General features: G+C 43.9%; 1 protein-coding gene across 4 annotated transcripts in view; it reads right to left on the bottom strand.

The window, feature by feature from the left end:
• USP4 (ubiquitin specific peptidase 4) overlaps positions 1 to 26,655 on the bottom strand; it is a 149,660-nt gene that overhangs the window by 2,509 nt on the left and 120,496 nt on the right. For 3 of the 4 annotated variants that reach the window (XM_034777089.1, XM_034777090.1, XM_034777091.1), the window contains 8 exons: positions 22,736 to 22,927; positions 21,364 to 21,452; positions 19,670 to 19,882; positions 19,520 to 19,590; positions 5,083 to 5,198; positions 3,966 to 4,115; positions 1,970 to 2,073; positions 487 to 575 (listed from right to left, as the gene is read on the bottom strand). In XM_034777089.1, coding sequence (XP_034632980.1) covers positions 487 to 575; positions 1,970 to 2,073; positions 3,966 to 4,115; positions 5,083 to 5,198; positions 19,520 to 19,590; positions 19,670 to 19,882; positions 21,364 to 21,452; positions 22,736 to 22,927 — 1,024 coding nt within the window. Of the gene's footprint in view, positions 1 to 486; positions 576 to 1,969; positions 2,074 to 3,965; positions 4,116 to 5,082; positions 5,199 to 19,519; positions 19,591 to 19,669; positions 19,883 to 21,363; positions 21,453 to 22,735; positions 22,928 to 25,839; positions 25,972 to 26,655 lie in introns of those variants that run through there. The other variant, XR_004646594.1, reaches the window with a different exon arrangement.

Below are 26,655 nucleotides of genomic sequence, written 5' to 3'. Positions count from 1 at the left end.
AGAGATGTCCTTGTAACAAAAGAAAATCCCCTCCAATGGCTTTTCATGCAGGAAGGGACATTGGACCCATTCCAAAACGCATAGAGCAACCTCAGCAGCACGATGCAGGGGCCAGGAGGGATAGCTCAGTGGTTTGAGCATTGGCTTGCTAAACCCAGGGTTGTGAGTTCAATCCTTGAGGGGGCCATTTAGGCATCTGGGGCAAAAATCTGTCTGGGGATTGGTCCTGCTTTGAGCAGGGGGTTGGACTAGATGACCTCCTGAGGTCCCTTCCAACCCTGATATTCTATGATTCTATGAAAGTCTGCTGCTCCTTCACAGCATCGTCAGCTTGAATCTGACCTCAATCCACAGCAGATTCTAGCCTACATTTATGATGATTAGATTAACAGAGGCAGGAAACATCTGGGTCCATCCCAGCATGTTCCTGGGTTTTATATCTGGGGATTTCCCCCATCTTGAATTAGTCTAAGCCCAAGTACTCACCACTATTTGATCTTCAGAAGCCATTGATACACTGCTGTCATCAAAGTAGTACCATTTGCCATTCACTTTGTTCTTTGCATATGCAGTATCTGTCACACAAACAGAGTGACTATCTACATTCAGCAGTAAGGCAGAGGGCTCACTAGTGTAACTGTAATACCCTGATCACACTCAATTCTGATAACTCCATCTATAAGAGGTACAAAGTAAGTGTGCGGGGGAAGAGAAAGAAGTTGGAGCTTGGGCTTCATTGCTCAGAAGCGATATCAGTAACACTGGAACACAGTGGATCAGAGGCTAGGTCCATCTAATCCACAATCCTATTATAAACAGTGGCCCATCCTAAATGCTTCAGAGGAGGGTGTAAGAAACTTAAATTTCTCTTTGATCCTTCAGTCAGTGGTTGGCTTTTGCTCTGAAGCAGAGGGCTTATACCCACTCCAAATTTACGTTTTAAAATAATCCTAATCTAATGCTAACTGCGGTTTTCCTTGTTGTACATACAGAAGGCCAATCTTGTTTTGAATCCTGCTAAATTCCATCCTGCTCTCAGCCTCACAGGACACTGACCATGTGCAATAGAGAGCTTTCTTAAGTCTACAGGTGCTGCACACAGATGTGAGCATTTGCTAGTGGAAGGAATGTACAGCCTCCACTGGAAAAGCTAGCCACGTCCCTACACAGTAAGGCATTCCCAAACACCGTAAGACAAGTCCTTCCATATCATTTCTCTTTTTTTTTTTTTTTTTTTTTTTTTAAAACAAGGATAATAAAAAGGCAAAAAACTATACAATGCATCACATTGCACAGTAAGCACCAGAGTGAGGAACAGCAGAAATTCAGGTTCCAGAAGCAGTGTTACCAACCAGTTTCATTGCACAGTGTATTCTTATTCCTATTTTAATGGTTAACAGTTCTACTGTTTGCCAGAACGTGTCCCATAAAATACAGTAGGTGCACAGGAAACTACAGCTGAACATTACATTTGTTGTGATGTCAGCATTGAAATTTAATGCTGCCCAAACAGCTTTCCAACCAGTCCTACCAACTGTCCTAATTTCATCTTCATTAGCCAAGGCCCCGCCCTCCACAGTGGCCAGATCCCGGTGTGGATGCAGCAGCCTAGCACATGGCTAGCAGCTTCCTGTTGCTGATGAGGTTTAAATGGGGTGGAGCACATCCTTTACTGCCTGCCTCCTTACAGGAAGCCCATTATATCAATCCATGGACCGCCAAGGGGTTAAGGGGTGGGCGCTGTAAACTCTGATTGAATTTGCTCCCTTGGCTTTCAGGGCAGAACCACAGCTGCGAAATATAGGGATGGCTTGAGCAACTTGCAGCCCCAACATCCCCACCCACTAGTGCCCATCCATCATGATTCCCCACCCCCAAGAGAGTCACTGCTCTCCCGACAGTGATTTTCCCATATGCACACAGCCCTCCCGCCTACCTGCAGATAAAGAACAGACAGGTAGTTACTCACAGTGGCCTACTCCCATAGCTCCATAGTGATTGGACACTGCAATGAGGTCATACACATATGGATCAGCTATTGGGTCACAGACAAACTCAGACATGTTCAAATCCCTGAGAAAAAAGTAAGAACACATTGTTATTGTACACATAATAAGAGAAAGGCCTAGTAATCATGAATCATTGTAAACAGCAGCACCGGGCCAAGGGCTAACCTGCCCCAATCAATGCTGGTTTTCCTTTTTAATTATTTATGACCTATTTGACCCACAAGCCAGTGATGTCACCCCCTTAGGCACCTGTAATATGGATGGCATCAGCCAGTTTGTTTGCTGTCAGGAATGACAGTTACTGGCAAACTCAAGTATTGTTGTGTGGTTAGTGAGAGAGGATGGCTAAGTGCCATGCCAACAGCAATCAATGTAAAATAAGCATGAACAAGTCAAACTCTTCCATATGAGGGATTGGAGCAGCACTGGGTAGGGCCCTATGTCCTGCAGTGGGATGGTAGTGCCTGAGATGTATGGATGAGTGCAAGGCCTTCTCTTGGTAGAGGATACAGAGGGACGACGCTGATGGTCATGCAACATACATGTAATCCACGCTAACAGCATGGCTCCATCCTCCCCTAAAGGAGGGATTTAAAAATTTTATTAAGATGATGTTTAAAAAAAAGTGAACAGTACAGAGTTTAAGCACAGAAGTTTCTGGTTATCAGGGAATAACGTACAGATTATCGAGGGTGTGAAATTTGGTTTAAGATTGGGTGTCGTAAGGAATACATAATCTGCAGTATCCCCGATTGGAGAAAAGGTTGATGGGTCAAAGTATAGACATCTACATAGAGAGTCTACTACAGTAAGAGGATCATGCTTTTAGATCCAGAGGTGTCAGGTTCAACGCCTGCCAGCGACCCATTCCAGGAGCATTGTGGACACAGAGATCAGAAATAACACTGATACCTGACTTCCAAGAAGGATCCCCAGGTATTACTGCATGTACTTCCAGGAAACAGATACCATTACCCAAAGAGGACTCCTGCTATGCTTTGCCAGATGAACAACTTTCATACCTCACACGTATATAGCACCTTTCTTTCCAAGTGCTGCACACTACTGTTTAAGTAGAGGTAACACTGAACTGGAAATCCTAGCATAGGGGTCGGCAACCTTTCAGAAGTGGTGGGCCAAGTCTTCATTTATTCACTCTAATTTAAGGTTTTGCGTGCCAGTAATACATTTTAACATTTTTAGGTCTCTTTCTAGAAGTCTATAATATATAACTAAACTATTGTTCTATGTAAAGTAAATAAGGTTTTTAAAATGTTTAAGAAGCTTCATTTAAAATTAAATTAAAATGCAGAGCCTCCCAGACTGGTGGCCAGGACCCAGGCAGTGAGAGTGCCACTGAAAATCAGCTCGTGTGCCGCCTTCGGCATGCGTGCCATAGGTTGCCTACCCCTGTCCTAGCAGATCTACACAGCTGGTATTTTGGAAGGGAAGGAAAGAATATTCAGTGAAGCTGCAGGGGAGGTTAGGCAGCATAGAAATCTCTGGCGTAGAACTTGGCCTGGACACGCTGTTGCCAACGCTCTCCACCCTGACACTCATGAAAATTGTCATAGGATCTTTAAAGGACAAAAGTTGTTCAGGGTCTGCTGGGACACAGGTTCAAAACTGACTCTGAGGGAATTGTAAAGATGTGGAATCACCAATACCACTTTCTGCAACACCGGATTTTCTTAGCAGCATCCTAGCCAAATAGTGGCCAGGCCCATCCCTGTTAAGCTCAGGAGCTCTGCAGTCATAGCTCCAGGTATCACAAGTACAAGTAGCACCCCCTTTCCAGCACAATTACTAGAGGTTCACTAAGGTTTACTGGCTTGTGGCTCTGGAGGCAGAATCCTATCCTGAGCTATGTCTCCAATGAGGAGCCCATACAATCGCTACATCAAAAGTGGAGTTTCTTGCTCTGCCCAGTTATACCTTGCTGGTAAAGAACCTTACCTGATGGGGAATTCAACCACAGTGTCAAGTTTATCCCTCCAGTATCTGTTGTACGAGAAGCGTTTTAAATGCACCACCAAAATCCTGGGCAAAGACCATAGATCAAACTTCTTTGTGGCCTGCTGATGCTTCTTGCAGTTAGGGCAGTACCTGAGAAAGGAGTATAAAATAGGCACGAACCACCTTCGATATCTGCCTTCTATCCAAGGGTCTCAAACCCCTTTACAAACAGTATTTTTTTGATTAACATATAAAATGCCTATCTCTAGCCCAGGCTGTAGTCACCTTTGTCTTTTTATTTTATTTTTTTAAATAGGCTTTGAGAACATCACTCTGATTTTTCCTCACATATGCAATCTCTTCTTCCCCTAGTACATCCTCCCCGCCGCCTTCGCGCACTCACCATGTCCCCCCACCTACTGCTACCCAAATGCCATTGCTCAGTATCTCTCTCCTCTTCTGACGGAATGCAGGAGCCAGGATGAGCTGTAAGAAAAACTCCTGGAGCACTGTATTTTCAGCACGTCTTTCCCCCCTCTCCTCTTCCTATCTTGTCTTCTATCCTTATTTGCTTCCTTTCCAATCCTCCCCTCTGCTCCTCCCTTCCCTCTGCTGTACTCTCTGCCCAAGTGGCAGAGTGAAAGTGACTAGATTTCCAAGTTTCTGAAGTGAAGACATTTTGTCAGTTTCGCTGGAGCATTAGAACAAAGGTAGTAGTGTGTTAGAGAGCACTGGCTCAGCCTGCTTCCACCTGGTAAGAAATGAGGTAGAGTGAGAGAACCATACAGGGTGGGGTGTTAGGACTACAACAGCATGAGTAAAGGTCAAGTTTGAGATGGCAGAACTACACAGAGCCTAAGAATAATAACTACAGCAGCTTTCTAAAGGCAATAGAGTAATTGGGTTTTGTTTTTGTTAAGGTAACATTCCCTCTCTTGCTGCTGAGGACCGAGGTGCAGTGGCAGAGCTGTGGCTGTGGGAACAGGGGTAGGATAGTAAGATGCTCAGAAAGAATAGTGTGGGGAAACCTTTACCCAAACAATATTGTTATTTTATTATTTTTATATAAAGTCAGTCCAAGTAATATGTCTGCCAAACAGCTGGGTGGTAAACTTACCAAGGGTCATGTTCACCAAGCGTTTCCATTGTAGTAAAGAGTTCTATACAGTCTTTTAGAGCAACAGTAGTTTTCTTCTTCTGTGACTGCAACATACTTTCATCCTTTTCAAATGCCTACCAAAAAAGATGGATGTTAACCCTCTGTATCCTGAAAATGATTATGCTCATCCTAGGCATCTGGAACCACCTTCCCATGCCCCCATACAGGTTATCTGTGTCCCATTCCAACACAGTTCCCTGCCATTTCTTTTTTATCTTCAAAATGAACCCTCCCCGTTCCTCTCTTGCTCCAGTGATGACTGTTTGACGAGCCATCCTTTCCTGGATGTAGGCAGCCAGCCTCTTTCTTTCCGCCCACAACACCAACATCAATACACACAATCTCTATTGCTCACAGCTGTGCAAAGCATTTTATAGAGGTAATTAATAAAGACAGTTTCTTGCATGAGGGTGTTTACTGATGAAGTTAGCCCTAAAGCAGAAAGCAATTTTGTCAGATGTTCATAGACAGAGAAGGAAAAGACAGTCCCTGCTCCGAACAGTTAATCTTATTGTACAACAAAAAAAGGGGAAGGAAGGGGAAAACAAATAAGTACAATGTTATGGCTTGTGTAATGCAGGTCATATAGGATCATAATTGTTCACTCTGAACTTAAAATCTATTAACCAGATTGGTTACTGGTGGCAGTCTATTACAGATCATCACATAAGACCAGAGAAAAGGATGTGCATTTATTATCTGGAGGAGAAAAACACTGCATTACAGCAGGGGACATACACTGGTGAAACATCTTTGGAGTTTCTAACATTTGTAACACAGGAAATATTGCTCCCAGAGTGTGACTCTATAGGAAATCTCATTCTGACAGAAATAATTTAATCACTGACCTAAAAAAGTAGTGGCTGTCCAGGTATAAGTGATTGAGAGCTGGTTACATCTGTGTTGAGCAAACAGAATACACTCAACCAGTTACATACATATATGCAGCTTTCAAGTGGCCAATTTCTCAAAGCCAAAATTAATTTGCTCAATTGACTGGGAGGAAAAATGTAAATAGAGAATTACGAATGAAAGTTGGAGATTGTTTAAGAACATTTCACTTGCTTCCCAAAAAGTTACAATTCCATATCAGAGAAAAGGGCTGTTTGAATAACAAGTCAACTTGGTTAAGACTGTTATTGTAGTCTTGTTGATCCCAGGATACTAGAGAGACAAGAAGGGTGAGATAACATTAGTCCAATAAAAGATACCACCTCACCTGCCTTATCTTGGTTAAGAGTAACATGAAAGCAGCAATAAAACAAACTAAAAATCAGTACATAAATGGGGAAAAGGAGCTGAATAGCAATAATATAAATAAGAGGTTAAGAAATACAAGCAATTAATAACTGAACCTAAAGGTATAATCAACAAAATATCTATAGCCAGTAAGGTTAAGGCATTTATAAATATATCAGGAACAAAAGCAATCCTAGCAATGGTCTAGCACTCTAGGTCCATTACTAGAGGGAGATATTGTCAATAATGAAGCAGAAAAAGATGTGTTTAAGAAATATTTCTGTTCTGTATTTGGATCCAGTCTGAACAATATATCAATATCACATGACAGTTGCCAAGGAGAATGCTAAACAGTATCTACTATTAAAGTTAAACATTTTGTCTGGATAACTTGTACAGAAAAATTTTAAAAGGGGTTGGGAGAGGAGCTTAGTTATTGTTTAACAAGTTTTGGAAAGCTGAGGAAGTTCCAGAGGGTTAGAACAAACCCAGAGTTTTGCCAGTATTTAAAAAGGGTAGCTGAAATGATGTTGGTAACTCTAGGTCAGTTAACCTGACACTGATCCTAGGCAAAACAGTGAAATGGCTGACAGTCCTATCGATAGAGTTAAAGAACAGAAATATAAATTAATACCAATCAACATGGTATCCTGGACAACAGGTATTGTCAAACTTGATATTGCTCTTTGACAAGATTCCAAGTCTGGTTGAAAAAGGTAACTGTGCTGACCTAATATTCTCAGACTTTGTAAGGAGTTCAACTTACATTGTATGACATTCAGAATAAAAAACTAATGTTATACAAAATCAATATGGCCTGTGTTAAATGGATTACAATCTGTCTGACAGATCTCAAAGTGTGCTGTTAATAAGGAATTAACTACTGGGAAATTAATTTCTAGTGGGGTTATGCGGAGATTAGTTCTTGACTAAGTGTTATTTAGTATTTTTATCAAGAATGAGAGTAAAATCACTGCTGATAAAGTATGCACATGATACAAAAATTGGTGGAGTGGTAAATAATCATGAGGACAAGTCACATATAAAGTGTTCAGAACTCCTGGTGAGTCAGGTGGAATCCAACAATACATGCTTTAATACAGCCAAATGCAAGGGCACATGTTTAGGAACAAAGACAGGTATAGCCAAGGATAAAGGTATCAGGTGTATTTAGGATATAGAGGTGAATGTTAATGTTTTAACATAGGGCCTACAGGCCTCAGGCCTTTAAGACATGTAGCTTGGCCAAGGCCTATGACTTAGTCCTACAGCTTATTTTAGGCCTCAGGATAAGTTAACTATAATACAAAGATAAGTTAGCATAAGTAAATTAATAATAAATTTGCTGAGCCTAGTCTATGTTTGGGAGGGAGGGTGAAATATTAGAGACTTCCTTAAGATAACTGCCTGTTACTATGTTGATAAGGTGAGGTAAATATGAGTTCCCCTTACACTCATTAACAAGTTAGCCTATGAAAAACAGGGCACCTGGAAAGTAGAGGGTTGTGGAAGTTCAAATAAGGAAAAGGAGTTAAAACCTTCATAAATAAATATCAGAGGGGTAGCCGTGTTAGTCTGGATCTGTAAAAAGCAACACCTTTAAGACGCCACACGTGTGTCACCTTTAAGATTAACAGATATATTGGAGCATAAGCTTTTGTGGGTGAATACCCACTTTGTCAGGCATACGCATGACATGCGTCTGACGAAGTGGGTATTCACCCACGAAAGCTTATGCTCCAATACATCTGTTAGCCTTAAAGGTGCCACAGGACTCTCTGTTGATAAATAAATATGAATTTCAGTGGGGTGTCGGCATTAACCCATTATCCAAGCTGTATCCCTGCCTGCATGCCTTGCAGGGGGAGACACCAGGATGACGACCACTGGTGGTAAGGATGATGAGAATGAGGGCTAACACTTTGGGTTTTCCCACAAGGCATGGTGTGAGTAATGCAAATGCTGTGAGTTCTGTGTTGGCCTCTTTCTCCTTCACCAGACTGCAGCGCGTATTGTTGTTTGGTTGATTAGTAAAAGTAATTATTAGAGACAGAGCACTATGTCGACTCTTCTGTACACTGTAAAGTCCCACTTCTATTGCTGCTGTAGTTGACCTTAGGGGCTGAATTCTCACATTGTAAAGTAGGTGTAAACCTCACTTTGGGTGGGTAACTGGTTAAAGTAACCCATAATTATAGATAAGACTACCCAGGCCCCACACAGAGTGTGACATTGCACTCCATATGTTTTATGGAAATATGCTTATAAGTGTGAATATGATGTAACTGGAATATGCTTTATGCAAAAGGTCTCTTGTAAGGTATCATTACAAAGCTTATAATCTACTGAATACATCTTGTATCTGAAGCTAGAAATGTGAAGTATAACTCTAAGGTCCTATTGTAATTATGCAAGGTGTGGGCCATTAATGGTGGTTTGGAAGCTTGATGGCTCCCATTGACTAGGACAACTCGTTATAAATGATCTGTTTACTTGCAAACCTTTCTGGGTGCATGCAGGCCAGCCCTGGAAGAATGGAGGCTGGGATCTCACAGGATACTGGAATCCATCTTAAACCTGGTGCTTAACCATTTAGAAGGAGGAGTGGGGACTCGGAGAGACAAAAGATTCCCACCTTGTGTCAAAGATATAAAAGGGGGTGGAACAAAACAAAGGGGGCTGCCAGTCATGAGAACACCTCTAGTTTCTACCTAAGATGTCTGCTGGAGCTAACAAAGACTGTACCGGGGAAAGGATTGGGCCCAGACTAGGAAGGAGTCTAGTCTGTGAAAGAAGCTTACTGGAACATCTCTGAGGCTGAGATTTTACCTGTAATCAGTTGCTTAATGTATTAGGCTCAGACTTGCGTGGTTTTGCTTTATTTTTGCTTGGTGACTTACTTTATTCTGTCTGTTATTATGTGAAACCACTTAAATTCTACTTTTTATTCTTAATAAAATCACTTTTGTTTATTAATAAACCCAGAGTAAGTGATTAATACCTGGAAGAGCAAACAGCTGTGCAGCTCTATCAGTGTTATAGAGGGCAGACAATTTATGAGTTTAACCTGTATAAGCTTTATATAGAGTAAAATGGATTTATTTGGGATTTGGATCCCATTGTGAGCTGGGTATCGGGGTGCTGGAGATAGGTGACTTGCTGAGCAGTTTTTGGTTAAAGTCTGCAGCTTTGGGGGCGTGGACCAGACCTGAGTCTGTGTTGCAACAGGCTAGCATGCCTGGCTTAACAAGGCAGGGTTCTGGAGACCTGAGCTGGCAGGGAAAACAGGCTCAGAGGCAATTAAAGGATCATCACAGATAACTATTCAAACATGAACGACAGTGCAATGCTGTGGCGAAAAGTATCACAACTATGGTAAGTTTAGTAACTGTTTTTTTCTTTTTCAAGTGATTGCACATGTCCATTCCACTGCCGGTGACTCACAAGCAGTCCCATGTGGAGGTGGGTGCGGAGTCTATTTGAACAGGGATTGGAGGACCACTTGTCCAAATTTAGCATCTCTAGAGTGTTGAGAGATTGTATAGTGAGAGGCAAACAAGTGACATGATGACCTGATTGCTGCTTTACAAATGTCTAATATGGGCATGTGAGCCAAAAATGCCACAGAGGATGACCCAATTCTGTCTCTGGTGGCTTCATGTTACCCAACTGGTAACCCAGGTGAATGCAACTGGTATCCATTATGAAATACTTTGCATGGAAATCTCACTGCCCTTCATTCTGTGCACAAATGCAACAAACAATTGAAATGAAGACCTGAAAGATTCAGCCCATTCCAGATAAAATGCTAATGCTCTTCTAAGGTCTAGAGTGTGCAGTCTCTCCTCTCCCTTATTAATGTGAGGCTTTGGGAAAGTCAGCAAGAAAATTGCTTGGTTAATATGAAAAGTGGAGAACACTCTCGTAAGAAAATTTGGATGGAGACGAAGGCAGACATTAGCCACATAAAAAAACGTATAGGAATGATCTGATATTAACGCTCTCAGCTCCCCTGCTCTCCTGGCCGATGTATGGCTACTAAAAATTAAAAGTGCAACAGAAAGCGAATCACTAGCAGTTTGAAGGGGGGACCCATCAGCTTTGTTAAGACTGAATTCAAGTGCCACGGTGAAATAGGACTCTGTACACGTGGAAACAATCTGTCTAAATCCTTTAAAAATCGTATGGCCCTCAGGGTTGAAAAGCCAATATAGCAGCTTGAATAGGGTACACCTGGCAAATTGCCAATCACTGATGTTTCAGATACAAAAGATAGTCCAGCATATGCTGAATAGAAGCAAGAATAGATGAGACCGCTTTCAGCCTCAACCAGGTGGAAAAGCTCTTCCACTTAGCAAGGTAAGTTGTCCTTACTGATGTTTTTCTACTATTCAGCAGTACCTCCTGCACCTCTCTGGAGCTGGACTCCTCTGCTGTTAGCCATGAAGACCCCAGGCTGTCAGGTGAAGGGCCTAAAAGTTGCGGTGGAGGAGAGGCCATGAATGAGTGAAACTAGGCCTGTGTGAAGTGTAAGTAATAGTGGGAGACTGATTCAGAGGTCCAAGAGCTATGAAAACCTGTGCTGATAGGGCCATTCCAGGGCGATCAGTATAAGACTGGCCTCGTTGTCTTTGAACTTGCACAGAACTCTGAGCAGAAGAGGGATGGGGGAAGGGGGGCGGGAAGCGTACAGCAGATCCTCTGACCACTGCTGAAGAAAAACATCCATCAATTAACCTGGGCTGTGTCCTGCTCTGGAGCAGAACTGGTAACATTTTGTGTTGTCCTCTCTTGCAAACTGATCCACTTGGTGAGTTTCCCAGAGCTGCAGAATGGACCTTGCTACATCTGGGTGAAGGGACCACTTGTGATTGATAAACAACCTGTTCAGGTGATCTGCCAGCGTACTCTGAGCCCCTAGGTGGGCGGCCACTTTCAGAAGAATAGAGTTGCTGATGCAGAAGTCCCAAAGCAGGATTGCTTTCTGACAGGAGCAGGCTCCTCCCTACTTGTTTACATAAAACAAGGAGAACATATTGTCCATCAGCACCAATACTTCCCTGCCCCTTATGTGAGGAAGGTACGCCATTCAAGCTAAACAGATAGCCTGTAGCCCCCTGATGTTTATCTGTAGACAGATCTTGAGGAGACCACAGACGTATCTGCAGGAATCCCGAGTGAACCCCCACCTGGATCTGAGGCATCCGTGACTAGGGTAAGAGATTGTCAAGTTGGGACAAAAGGAACTCCATTGTGGACATTGATCGGGTCTATCCGCTTGGTACACAGATTAACGTCTATGTGGTGCCTTCTTGGAGGATACACCTCTGCTACCCAGCCCTGAGGGCGTCCAAGACACAGTTTGGTGTACTGCACTGTGTAAGTGTACACTGCCACATTCCCCTGAAGCCTTAAACAACTTTTCCCCGTGGTAAACGGATAAGCCTTATGTCCAGAATGAGGCTTCACATTGTAAGAAGCTTTGCCTATGGTGGTAAAGCCAGGTCCTCTCCAATAAATTCTACTTTCTGGACTGGAGACAAGACTGACTTGTCTGAGTTGATCAGGAGGTCTAGTGTGTTGAAGGTAGATTGGATTATGCAAATGCTGGGCACCATCTGTGACCTGGATCAACCAATTATCAGCCAGGGCTCCATGTATTCCCTTACTTGCATGACTACCTTCTGAAAGAATGCTGCTACTGCCTCAAGCACTTTGTAAGAACACATGGGGCAGCCAAGAGATTGAAGGGGAGAACTGTGAACTGAGAATGGCGGCCACTGACAGGGTATCTCCTAAACATTCTGTGGCTCTGATGAATTTCCAGGGGAAATTGGGCATCCTTTAAGTCGAGAGCAGCATACCAGTCCCCCAGCTCCAGTGGAGGAATAGTGCAAGTTTGAATGACCATCTGGAATTTTGAATTTTTCATGAATTTGTTTACCCGCCTTAAATCTAAAATAGGCCTGGAGATCCCTTTTTGCTTACAGGCTCAGAGGGGTATTGGGAGTAAAACCCCTTTCTCCTGAATAAAGGAAGGACTTCCACTATAGCTCCTGCAAGGAGAGAGGTGATTGTGTAATACTGTCTTATGAGAGGGGTAGAAATAAAATGGAGCATGTATCCCATTTCCATCATGCTTAGAACCCACCGATCTGCTGTGATGTGGGGCCAAGCAAGAAGGAATTGGACAGGCAGTTTGCAAAAACTGAAAAAGAAAAAGATGACACTCAGAACTGGTATTCTGCTCTCGACCTGCCCGTCAAAAAGAGCTCTTGGAAGATGCTGCCTGCCTTGATGAACAAGCAGCTGCAGAGCAGAGGCCAGCAATGGTCATTGTTTGTAACCTCTGGTCCTTCTCCTTGGGAGGTCTTGGGCTCGAGGAGCAAACCACTGAAAACACTGGGACTGATGAGAGCAGAATACATTCCGCTTCAGTGCTGGAGTGTAAACATCCAGGGATTTCAGGGCTGCTTTGAGACTATGCAGAGTTTCGTCTGTCTTTTCTGAGAAGAGCGACAGCCCTTCAAAGGTAAGTCCTGAACTGTCTGTTGCACCTTTGGGGGGAGGCCAGAAGAGTGTAATCAGGACAAGTGCCTCATTGTAATAGAGGCCATGCTGCAGAATCTGCTGTATCAACACCCATGCGCAGAGCTGTTCTGGTGACCAACTTGCCCTCTGTAGCAAAGTGCGACTCACCGGCGCGGCACCTCCTGCTGTCGTCCTGGGAATTAGCTCTCCAGTGTACGGAGCGCCCCTACTGGCCAGTGTCTCGCCTGCCATTGGCCCCCACATCTCTCCCAGACCCCGGGTGCCTCCTATCCTGGGGTTCTTGCCCCCTGGCAGTCCCCACCTCTAGGTCTCCCCTCCCAGGAGAACCCCAACCCTCTATTCCCACCTTGCCTCAGTGGCTACTGCCAGTCATCATCTAGCCCCCTTTCCCTGGGGCAGACTGGAGTCTGTAAACTGCTCATCACTGGCAGGGGGTGGGTGGCGGGGTGGACCTGCTGCCTCTCCTAACCCCGGGCTGCACCTTTGCAACCCTAATACCTGCTTTAGGTCTTCACCAAGGCCTGAAGCCTGGGGAGTTGCCAGGTTGGAGCTCCCCAGCTCCTCCTTCCTTTCCCCAGCACCGCTCTGTCCCAAGTACCCTTCTTTCCCAGGCAGCCAGGTCCTTCTCTCTCAAGAGCTAGAGAGAGCCTGACTCAGCCCCTGCTTCACAGCCCTTTTATAGGGTCACCTGTGGCCCAATTGGACGTGGCCCCAGCTGTGGCTGCCTTCCCAATCAGCCTATTCTTATTGGCTCTCAGCCCCAGCCCTCTCCAGGGGCTGGCTTTTAACCCTTTCAGGGCTGGAGCGCGGTGAGTGCCCCGCTACACCCTCCTTTACTAAGGACTGGAACTCTGGTTTCCTCTCATCTGGGAGCTTGTAACTGAGCTTCAAAACAGTGTCCAAAGGGTGAAATTGTAACACCCCAGTAAAGCTTGCTGGTTTGCAATACAAATCTGTAATCCACCTGTGGAATAAAGCTTCCATGCAAATAAATCCAGCTTCTTGTCCTCTCCTTTATAGAGTTGGTGCCTGGCGCCCTCATCTTTCTTTTTCAGTGGCTGGTACCACTAAAGGGAGCCTGGAGGGGGATGGTTATATAGGTCCTTGAACCCCTGGGTGGGTACATAGTACTTCACTCTTTTTGCAGTCAGAGCAGGGAAGCCAAGGTCTGCCAGAGCAGTGGTTTTCAACAGTCATTTGTGGACCCCTAAAAAATTTCAAATAGAGGTGCGGACTCTCTTGGAAATCTATTGTCTATATATAGTTAAAATCTGTTCAGTCAATGTTCAAAGTTCTTGATGCCAGTAGATGGAGCCAGCTGAGGTAGCTACAGGGAAGCTATTGATTGGTGTGATAGAATACACCCATGTTCACACCCTCTTGTAATAATCTTTGTATAAGGTACGCTCATCATTTGAAAACTCATAACTTGCTGATCAGTAATATCATAGAATCATAGAAGATTAGGGTTGGAAGAGACCTCGGAAGGTTATCTAATCCAACCCCCTGCTCAAAGCAGGACCAAACCCAACTAAATCATTCCAGCCAGGACCTTGTCAAGCTGGGCCTTAAAAACCTCTAAGGATGGAGATTCCACCACCTCCCTAGGTAACCCATTCCAGTGAAACAGTGTTTCCTAATATCCAACCTAGACCTCCCCCACTGCAACTTGAGACCATTGCTCCTTGCTCTGTCATCTGCAACCACTGAAAACAGCCAAGCTCCATCCTCTTTGGAACCCCCCTTCAGGTAGCTGAAGGCTGCTATCAAATCCCCCCCTCACTCTTCTCTTCTGCAGATTAAACAAGCCCACTTCCCTCAGCCTCTCCTCGTAAGTCATGTGCCCCAGCCCCCTGATAATTTTCATTGCCCTCCGCTGGACTCTCTCCAATTTGCCCACATCCTTTCTGTAGTGGGGGGCCCAAAATTGGACACAATACTCCAGATATCGCCTCACAAGTGCCGAATAGAGGGGAATAATCACTTCCCTCAATCTGCCGGCAATGCTCCCACTAATGCAGCCCAATATGCTGTTAGCCTTCTTGGCAAAAAGGGCATATTGCTGACTCATATCCAGCTTCTCATCCACTGTAATCCCCAGGTCTTTTTCTGCAGAACTGCTGCTTCGCTACAGGCTGGGGATTGACTGGCTGTGTACGGGATTCTTCCTTTCTAACCTCATCAGATTTATTTTGGCCCAATCCTCCAATTTGTCTAGGTCACTCTGGACCCTATCCCTACCCTCCAGCAAATCTACCTCTCCCCCGAGCTTACTGTCATCTGCGAACTTGCTGAGGGTACAATCCATCCCATCATCCAGATCATTAATGAAGATGTTTAACAAAACCGGCCCCAGAACCGACCCCGGGGGTACTCTGCTTGATACCGGCTGCCAATTAGACATCGAGCCGTTGATCACTACCCGTTGAGCCTGACAATCTAGCCAGCTTTCTATCCACTTTATAGTCCATTCATCCAATCCATACTTCTTTAACTTGCTCGCAAGAATACTGTGGAAGACCGTATCAAAAGCTTTGCTAATGTCAAGATATATTACGTTCACTGCTTTCCCCATATCCACAGAGCCAGTTCTCTCATCATAGAAGGCAATCAGGTTGGTCAGGCATGACTTGCCCTTGGTGAATCTATGCTGACTGTTCCTGATCACCTTCCTCTCCCCTCCAAATGGTTTCCTTGAGAACCTGCTCCATGATTTTTCTGTAGTTCCTATGTTCTCCTTCTTCCCTTTTTTAAAGATGGGCACTATATTTGCCTTTTTCCAATCGTGCGGGACTTCCCCCGATCGCCACGAGTTTTCAAAGATAATGACCAATGGCTCTACAGTCACATCAGCCAATTCCCTCAGCACCTTCAGATGCATTAGATCCAGACCCATGGACTTGTGCATGTCCAGCTTTTCTAAATAGTCCTTAACCTGTTTTCACCACTGAGGACTACTTGCCTCCTGCCCATTCTGTTTTGCCCAGGACAGCAGTGTGGGAGCTGACCTTGTCTGTGAAGACCGAGGCAAAAAAAGCATTGAGCACTTCAGCTTTTTCCACATCATCTATCACAAGGCTGTCTCCCCTATTCATTACGGGTCCCACACTTTTCTTGACCTTTTTCTTGTTGCTAACATACTTGTAGAAACCCTTCTTGTTACTCTTCACATCCCTTGCTAGCTGCAACTCCAGTTGTGTTTTGGCCTTCCTGATTATACCCCTGCAAGCCCGAGCAATATTTTTATACTCCTCCTTAGTCATCTATCCAAGTTTCCACTTATTGTAAGCTTCCTTTTTGTGTTTAAGCTCACCGAAGATTTCAGTGTTAAGTCTGCCATATTTGCTATTTTTTCTGCACATCGGGATTGTTTGTTCCTGCGCCCTCAATAAGGCTTCTTTAAAATACAGCCAGCTTGGTAAAGTGTGATACCATAAAACAGCATGGTAAAGTGCACGTAGCAACATTATAGGTAAAGTTATGAACCTAAGCTGAAATCATGACTGAAGTATGTTTGCCAGGTAAGTCTGGGGAGTGGTTAAACCAGTGTCTCAAAGACCAAGGGCAAGCGGACACTGCAGCCAGGTGTCAACAAAGTGGATGGGCCATTACCTACAAAGTGGTCATTCTTTGGCCAGAAAAGGGGGCAGGGAAAAAGATCTGCATCTTAGCAAAGAGAAAGAATGGAGTCTCCTTCCTCCAGCAGACTGCCAGTCTCCTGGTTCTCAGCTGGAAATACTGTACTTTTCAAAGAGGGAATAAAACATACATACATACATTCATATATATATAATAAATAAATAAAAGAGGGGCAAATCCCAAGACACCTCTCTCTCTCCCAGTCTGTCTCTGGCATTGCACTGAAGACGACAAAGAAAAACAGCCACTGGACATTGGGAGAAAGGGCTCCTGACCTAAGGAGTTTGGTCAGTAATGCAGCTGGAACCGTATGATGAGAAACTTTGCTTTGAATCTAATAGAGTTTAAGTAAGCAGTAGAAAGCGTTATCTTTGCTATCATTTTTTATAAACTATTTCTGACTTTTATCCCTCATTACTTGTACTCACTTAAAATCGCTCTCTTTCTAGTTAATAAATTTGTTTTATTGTTTCATCTAATGCACTGTGTAAACTGAAGTGTCTTATCAGATAAGCTGGTGTACATTATACCCTTAAGGGAATAACAAACAGTATTTCTGGACTTTGTCGGGGAGGGCTGGACACTGCAGAACATACATTTCTGGGGAAAGTTTGGGATTGGAAGTGTGTTGGGGTCACCATGCAGTAATAATCAAGGCTGTTGAGAGCCCAGGTGTGGCTGGCAGGCTGCAGTTCCCACAAGCATCTGGGAGTGACCGGCAGACTGGTGGCTATTTTAAAGCAGTCCACATTGGAGGTTACAGCAAGGCATTGCAAAGGCACCTCAGGTTACAGGGCAGGGGTGACACAGCCACTCCCTGGTCTGGATTGCACCCTGATATGCCACAGCAGTATCGATGCTCCTGACATCAGTAGATGAAGCCAGCTGAGGTAGCTGCAGGGATGCTACTGATTGGGCAGGAAGCCCCACAGGTTCCAAAAGGTCCACCAGTAAGGACCCAGTCCCCAACTATGCATAGTCCTGAGGTCCCTCCTATAAGCATCTTGCTGGTACTGAGGCAGAAACCACACTGGGCAGCGACACATCCCTCCTGATGGAACCAGCTACGATACATAGGATCCCACTTCAGAGTCTGATGAGGAAGAAACCTCTTCTTGTGGTCATGGCTGTACCCATTGGTAGCAGTGAAGAAGGCTCAGAATCTGAAGAAAGGGGAGCTGGGGAGATCATCTGTGGTTTTTCCTTGAAGGGTACAGCCCTAACTGGTACCCTGATGGCACAATCAGATGGAACTGCTTGGTGCAGGGGTGAAGGCACTGGAGGCAGTAGCTTGGGGGCCTGTAGAGGCTTTTGAATTGCTGGTGATGGCGACACAGAGATTTAACAACCCTCTCATAGCCTCAAATGCCTTAGGGGTAGACAGTACCAGGAAGATACACTGTGGTGCAAGGAGATGCCGACTAAGGTGCTTCAGGAGTCGGTCTCAACAGGCCTGCACTGAGCTCTGACGTCAACAAACTTCCCTGTTTAGAGGTATGCTTTAGTGAGTGCTTCCTCTTTGAATGCCCTCCCAAGTCTTTAGAAGAACTCATCCTCTTTACATCTGTCGACATGCCTCGTATCAACTCCAATTTCTGATGCCTCTGTTACTAGCGATGCTGATCTGTCTTTTGGTACCGGTTGCCCAGTGGTGAGTTGCTCCTGACCAACACTAAGGTGCTCGGTACCCAGACTGAGGCAGATGGCTCAGATGAAGGACACAGTGCCAGTTCCATCAGGAGACATTTTAAGCTGGCTGCCCTATCTTATTTTTAGAATGAGGCTTAATGCCCTTACAGATACCTGTCACTCACATGAACTTAAGGCAGCTGGGGTGAGGGTCACTATTAGGCATTGCCTTGCTGCTAGAGTGTCAGGGCTTGAAACCCAAAGAGCATAGCATATCTTCGGTACTGGGGCTGGTACCCAAACTGGGTGCCAGAACCACACAAAGTAACAAAAACAATTCTTTTCTGTACTGACTATAGAGGGGTACTATTTACAGGTACTGAGTAGAGACTTGCAGAAGCAAGACCAGGGAGCTCCAACAACTGTCACAAGAGGTAGGAAGGAACTAAAGGGGGTCAGGGCAGTTCATCTCTTTATGCCTGCATAGTGTAGGTGCTCAGGTCGCCCCAACAGGTAACACTAACAGCTGAAACTCTCCTACACCTGTACATTGGAGCACACAAACACCTACAGTGGAATGGGCATTTGCAATCACTTGAAGAACTGGCGTTTACCTGTATTGCCTCCCAGGATACTCTTGGATCCGAAATGTGATTAAACTGCAGGGGCAGCATGCGACTGCATATGTACATGCCTGTCTGTTGTAAATGAGGGTAGGTTTGTGTCAGTTTTCTCCCTCCCTACATGCACACTGCAATCAAAATCTCACTTTAACAGGTCTGCGGACCCTAGCATGAGAAAGTAGAAACATTTCCCCATGCTTACCTGAAAATTTCCTTTCTCTCAGCAGTAAGGTCCATAGATCCAGACCAGACACAAAGCAGATCATTCTTAATTACAAACTGGGACCCCAATTCAAGATTTAAGTCACTAAGAAATTTTGAAGTTCCTGTTAAGCTCTGCAGAACATAACTGTAATATCTTTCAAGTGTTCTGGAAGTGAATTCTGAACTAGTCTACTGACCATTCAACTATCCTTTGCTGAGCAAGTTCTCAAACTGGCTAGGTTTTCAGGGCTGGGGCAAATCCCACTGCCAGGGACTGACAACTCTGGTTCTGCCTCCTTTGGCAGAAGTAGGCAGAGGGCCCACTGGAATGGATCTGTAGACCTTATTATTAGAAGTTTTCAGGCAAACGGATACATTTTCCCCTTCCATACTGAACTCTCTGATTCCTAGGAGGGGGGCTGATCTTTCATTCTGTATCAGCATCTCTGCATTTGCTTAGCTCCAACTAGAGATCACATCAACAACCTTTAAAGAAGCAAACTACTGACCTGTGACTCTTGTTCATCAAACAGCAGCTTCCGAGTGTCTGGATCCAAGTCAATAGCAAGGGTGGCATAGGCTGTAGGACAGAAAAATGAGTCAGGGTTGCTGTCAGCATGCTACTGAAGGGAGAGCTAAGAGTTACAGAGGATACTTACAGTTCAGTTTTAGAAGTTTCCCCTCTGTTGTAATTGAGTTTATCTCAGAAGTCCCATAGGAATTCACAAGGCTAAAGGCGAACAGATGCTTCTTGTGATGCTGCCCTTCCTTCCCCAGCAAATCATGTGCACAGCCCTCTGACTGGCAGGAATCTGTTTCTGAGGCCTTTTCCCTGCCCTCCTCATCTCCATCCTGATGTTCCATCTCTTCAACTGGCGAAAATTAAAACAAGTACAATATTGCATGCTCTGTAGCCTTTACAGAGACACAAGTACCTCACTGAGAACCATGCTGTGTGAGCTCATTACAAGAGGCACACTGCTTACATGACACACAAATGCCAGTAAAGATGTGGCAGAAGCTGCTTTACAACAAACTAACTAAAAACAGTAGATTCACACTTTAAAGAAGAAATTTGCATTTGCTAATCAGTTGCACCTGAAAGGCGTTTTTTTCCTGTTAAGGGATCTAGGTAATACAACCTGGGTTTTATCATCTCAGATTCCAAGACTCTAAAGGGGACCATTGTGATCACATAGTCTCTTACCTCCTGTATTACATAGGCACGGGGACTTCCCTGAATTAATTCCTCTTTGAACTAGAGCAGAACTTTAGAAAAACATCCAATCTAGATTTGAAAGTTGCCAATGATTGAAAATCTCACAGGTAGGTCATTGCAACTTCCACAGCCCCATCCCCTTTCAAATCCATTCAAAATGCTGGGGCTAATTCTCTGCCTGACACATAATTCAGACCACATCAGTCCCCATGAATCTGTTCTTTGGGGAAAAGTTGCGTGGAAGAAAGAACAATAGATGCTGGTTGGAGAAGAGGGAAAGCCGTGATCAAGAGTGGGATCATTAGTGCACTGAAGGGGACAGAGGGGCTAATTTGTGAAGGGTCCTGAAGGTAAGGACAAAACAGGTATTTTGTTCCTGTGAAGAACACTAGGTGGACACTGGGCTACAAGTCATGCCAGTTAGCACAGCTGATAGTATGCTCCAGCAATGTCCCAACAGAGGAGTGGCAGGTGTTCAGTGGGGTCTGTCCTTTCAGCAGAGAGAGATGGGTAGGTCCAATGGAGGTAGCTCCCTTTCTCTAAAGCAAGGCAGCATGTGTCTTGTTTTAAGTTCTTCCATATCCCCTGTTCCCACGGTTACTCTCATGGCAGCACAGCAGGATCCTCTTGTTGCAGCGTCTCCACAGAAGTGCAAATGTGCAACAGGCTGCAGGGCTCTGCCCAGGCATGAGCCCCTGTAGCTTTAGACTGCAGAGCTCTGGGCACCCTCTCACTTGATTACACCACAGTGCCCTCACAAGACCCCTCCCTTTTCCTCCTGCTGCTCAGCCACCTGCTCTAATGCCATTAGAACATTTGATAGAGATCAGGGACAGGAGACTACTAGTGTAGCAGAAGACTAATGCACTACACCTGGTTCTTCAAATACACAAATTTGACATACTGCACTGTGTAAACCAGAGGAGTTTGAGATTTTGTGGGCCACTGTCATCACACATGCAGATAAGAAGCCCTCTCCAATAATGTGATTCAATCACAGTGTAGAACCAAACATTCCATTAAAGTCCACAATCCACAACAATAAAGCAATAAAGCAGAAAATTAAAGGCTGATAGAGGTAGGTCTGAATGACCTTCTAGCAAAGCTTCTCCAATCCAAATGATTACATTTTACCTTCGCAGCCACGACTGGAGCCATTGCAGATCCCACTGTCCAGGCATACACTAGAATATTCTTTTGTCAGAGGAAATTTAATGTAGTGGCTAAACAAAGAAAATGTATTCTTGTTAGGACATTCATGTTGGTGCCCCAATGCCAGAATGCCTGGATCCCCTACATCAGTGGTTCTCAACCAGGGGTGTGTGCGCCCCTGGGGGTACGCAGAGGTCTTCCAGGGGGTACATCTAGATATTTGCCTAATTTTACAACAGACTACATAAAAAGCAGTAGCGAAGTCAGTACAAACTAAAATTTCACATAGACGACTTGAATACAATGCTCTATATACTAGACACTGAAATGTAAGTGCAGTATTTATATTCCAATTGAGTTATTTGATAATTATATGGTAATAATGAAAACGTAAGCAATGTTTCAGTACTAGTGTGCTGTGACACTTTTGTATTTTTATGTCTGGTTTTATAAACAAGTCGTTTTTAAGTGAGGTGTACCTTGGGGTACACAAGACAAATCAGACTCCTGAAAGGGGTGCAGTCATCTGGAAAGGTTGAGAGCCACTGCTGTACATCAATTAAAGACAATGAACAAGTGGCCACAAAACCAAATCAAAACAAATCACCATGTACAGCAGCCCTGGCTTCAACAGGAGCAAACTCAGGTTAACAGTGTTTTTGAAAATCCCACCCAAAAGCCTTTACAGTTTTATCTCTGCAATGGATGATAGTAAAGGGAATATCATTATAACATGCGCCAATTGCCAGTATATCTGAACATTTTAATGGGGGCCTCTGTATGTACACACACACACACACACACACACACTTATTTTTCTTCCTTCTTTTCCTCTGGGGAGGGTGTGGAAGAAGGAAGGTGGGGGTAAGTCTTTCAGTCTCAGCCCCATTTCTTTTGATTTTTGTTTTTTTTACCCTTCTCTTTCATGAAGTCTTTTGCCTTCAGCTGAAGGAGGCAGACATTGTGGCAACATCCTTGTTGAAAGAAAACAACTAGAAAATTAAAGTAGAGGAGCCAATCAGAGCAGAGAGATTATAGCAATCAATTGGAGTAGAGAGTTGCCTTAATCATCATAAAGTGATCATGCAAGTCCCTTCACTCTGAATGGCTAATGGTGGCCTGTCAGCCAGAGAAAACAAGGGTTTACATACAGCTTAGTTATTAAGAAATAACCACTGCAGAAATCATGCCCATCAGAGGGAGCATGGTAACAGGGAAAAGCTGTGGAGCTCTGGGCCAGAAACTGGGCAGCCTCCTGCCCTCAGAGGGGTTGAGACAGACTCACTACAGTATAACCGCATGAGCGACTACTAGAATTTTGTATAAACATCCGCACTACCATGCCTGTACTTACCCAATCTGTTCCAAAACAACATTGTACAAGTGATCCAGAGTGAGCTTGTGTTTGGGCACAGAGATTAGCAGTGGCTGCCCACAAAGAACAGTCCCCGAAGAAGTGCTGGACTGTCTTATTCTCTTTTCTCTGAAGTATACAGAAAGAGTGATGCACTCAGCGCCATCCTCACTTGACTTGCAAACTTCATATCTGTTTGAAAGAAAGAAATGGGTGAGTTCTACCCCTACAGCACAGTGGGCAGAAGCAATACTAATTAACTCTAGCAAGGGTTCTACAAAAGATTCACACTTGGGAAGGACAAGAGGGGTTCTCAAACTTTTGCCATGTTATGGACCACACCTTACCAGAGAGATTCTCTCATGGACCCCTCCCACGCACTGAGGATTGTGCTGACTGCTATCCCTGTCACTTTGCCCAGAGCCCAGCTCATCACTGCTGTCTCCCTTGCCTCCCGCAGAATACTGCTGTGGTGACTACAGATACTGTTTATGTTAAAATGCACCATTAGGAAAATACGTCTCTAGTGTGATAAAAGTTTTGCCCCTTGTGAAAAAAGTTAACCACACCATCTCCTTCATCTAGCCACATAACAAACAGCATATATTCCTTGACAAATCCTTCTGGTTGCCCCCTCGCCCCCACACAAAGAAAATCAACATTTACCTCAGCCTTATCCAAACTGAGCCTCAGAAGGCCAGCCCTCTTCCAGACTTCAATCTCATACAGACCTTGGGTCCTTTGTTCAACTGCACAAGCAGGTTCAGAAGTAATGGGGACACAGAGCTAAGCATCATACTCAAACTAAAGCACTGCAACCCATATCACTTTAATAACCATCCCAGCACACTTCTATACCAGAGGGGCAACAAGCTGTAACTTTACAGTACTTTGCAATAAAGAGCCTTAAAAACAACTGCCCAAAACTACCTGCTGGAATAAATGAGTAGAGCCACTCAGGAGCAGCTCCACCTGCTCCTACTAGGAACCACAGACATGTCAGCAATACTTATATCCCATGATGTTAAAGGCAGCTGATAGAGCTGTAAGAATCAGCATTTGCCACTTCTTGAGTTTTTGCAGTGATGGTCCCTTCTAAAGAATTTCATGAACTGGACAGTACCAAGTGTTGTGCCTATATTTTAAAAAGGCACTAAGGATCATGTGGGGAATTAAATGCCAGAACACCTTCCTTCTGGTACCTAGTAATTTGGTCTAAATGATAATTTAAAAATAGAATATGACACTAGGAAGAGCACACTATGACAGGGTATAATCAGCTAAGTTCCTGCAAAGGAAAATCAAGTCTCACTAATCTATTAGTCAATAAACAAGTGGATACAGGCAAACAATTCATTGAGACTTTCAAAAGGCCTTTCGCAAAGTCCCTCACAAAAGCTACTAAAGAAACTAAATAGTCATGATGAAAATGGCAAAATATCATTTATGGGTCAAAAACTGTCTAAGAAAAGGAAAACAGAATAAGAATAAATAGCCAGTTTACATCCTGGCAAAGGCTGATAATGGGTGCCACAAGGTAGCATAACTAATAAATATATTAAACACGGGTAACAATCTGGAAAAAAGGGGGAAGCATCAAAGTGGCAAAATTTGCACATGACAAACTTATTTAGTTTAGTCAAGAACAAAGGAACGTTAGGACTTTTAGAGGTACCCAGCATAGTTTGGTGAAGACAAGATGATGTCAGTACATACTCCGTTTTGACAAATGCAATACACACATATTGGAGAAAATAATATGAATTGTTCATACATCTTAAAAGGTTCTAAATTAACTACATCAACCCACTGTATCACTGTAGACAGCTCAATGTGCAGCAATGGCTAAAAACCCCAAGAGGTTTTATGGAATGGAATAAAGAATAATAAGGAAAATAGCATTATTGTATCTCACAAAGGATACTGCAGAATTAGAGGGGGCAGAGAAGGGTAATGAGACTGACTGGAGCCCGAATAAAGTCTCCTATGAAGAGATTGCAAAGACCAGGATTGTTACCCTATAGGAGGATACAATAAAAGTAAACAAAATAATGTGTGATCTAGAGAGGAAGGTTGGGAGCTTTTATTCACCCTCTCTCATGATACCTGAGCAAGAGAACAATCAGTGAAATTGAAAAGTGGCAAATTCAAAACTAATCACAGGAAGGGGGAGGGATAGCTCAGTGGTTTGAGCATTGGCCTGCTAAACCCAGGGTTGTGAGTTCAATCCTCGAGGGGGCCATTTAGGGATTTGGGGCAAAAATCTGTCTGGGGATTGGTCCTGCTTTGAGCAAGGTTGGACTAGATGACTTCCTGAGGTCCCTTCCAACCCTGATATTCTATGATTCTAAGCACAATGGACAATTAGCCTGTGGAACTCATCGTCCAAGGACACTATGGAGGCCAAGAGCTTGACAAAATTAAAAAAGATTAGACATTTATTACAGTAACAAGAATATCCACAGTTGTTATAGTAAATATTTAACATACAGATTAGTTTTGGAAAGGATCTAAAACCTCATTTCAGGACGAGTCAATTGCTAATTGAGAAGGTTAGGAAAAACTTGCCAGAACTGCCTACACTGCAGAGTTTCTCACACCTTCCTTAGAACCATCTGGTAAAAGCTACTGCTAGAGAAAGACACTGGACTAGCTGGATCACTGACTGGTCTGATCCAGACTGACAATTGCTATGTTCTTATTCATGATACTAGGTCAGAAGCTTCTGCAGCCAAATCAATGTTTTAGAAACCAGGAATATTTTGGAATAAAAATCACAGCATGTGGTAAGACAAAGAAAGCAGAATAAAGTGGTTCATGATATGGCAAACACATATTTTATAAAAATGTGCACCTTTGTGTAAGTTAAAGGTGAGCTGCAAATCAATTCGGCAAAGTTGCATCAACTTTAACAATAAAATATACTGAATGCCCCTATTAGCCAGGCTACAAGAATGGGGGTATTCAGAATATTAATCATCTGAAAAGCTTTCGGTTTAGGTCCCATGACCTAAGAAGAAATTTAAATTAAACAAAAAACAAACAAACCAAAAACAATAAAACTTTGCAAAACTGTGCACTGTACTTTTTAAAAAGTCACTTACCTGACCCCTTGTAGGCCGGCTCCATGCTCCAGCAGGATCCCTGGGTGATGTGACATCACCAGCATGGTACATGCTGGGGCGTTACATCGGAGCGGGAGCCGGAAGCCCTAGTGGGGCTGGACATCATGGGACCTATGAAAAAAAGATAGTAAGTGTTCTGGTTATGTACTGAATGCCCTCTTCTGTTTAGCCTGGAGAATGAGGGCATTCAGCACAAACACCTGATGGCATTTTTGTCAGATTGATTTGCAGACCACCTTTACATACAGTCACATTCTGATGACATGCCACAGAGATCTCACTATTCTTTCAACAGGAATAACATTCCTCCAGAGAACAATTTACGGCGCTATGGGAAGTGGAAATACTCCCATAGAGCAACACTTTGGCCACAAGGCCCTTGTGTGCATTTCCAAGGGCCTAATGAGAAGTTGTTTTATTTAAACCCACACCCCTTGCTTCAAAAAGCACCTCCTCCTCTACAGTTTATATGCTCCAACTGTCAGTTACTATACCATTGGTTTGTATGAACTGTCTCAATTATATATTGAAACGTATTGTCATAAGGGGAAGAGTGTATGAGTAGGAGGCCTGTGAAAGAAGCTACTTTCAGAGAATTCCAGTGCCACTCTTTCCCTTCCCTCACAAAACTGACCTGCAAAGGAAAACAATGCACTTGTACCTTCTTTTTGCTTTAAGATGGATAGAGAAGACTAATGTTGCGTTTGGTTTTGTTTTAAGCTAGAAGCTTCTTTTTTAAAACATAAGATATTTAGATCTCACCTGTCCTGGAAGGCTCTATTGTTACTAGAGAAG

The sequence above is a fragment of the Trachemys scripta genome, chromosome 7, assembly GCF_013100865.1.
Source record: "Trachemys scripta elegans isolate TJP31775 chromosome 7, CAS_Tse_1.0, whole genome shotgun sequence".
Classification (NCBI taxonomy): Eukaryota; Metazoa; Chordata; order Testudines; family Emydidae; genus Trachemys; species Trachemys scripta.
Note: the sequence above shows the minus strand (reverse complement) of the source record. Positions and strands in the feature narration are given on the sequence as shown.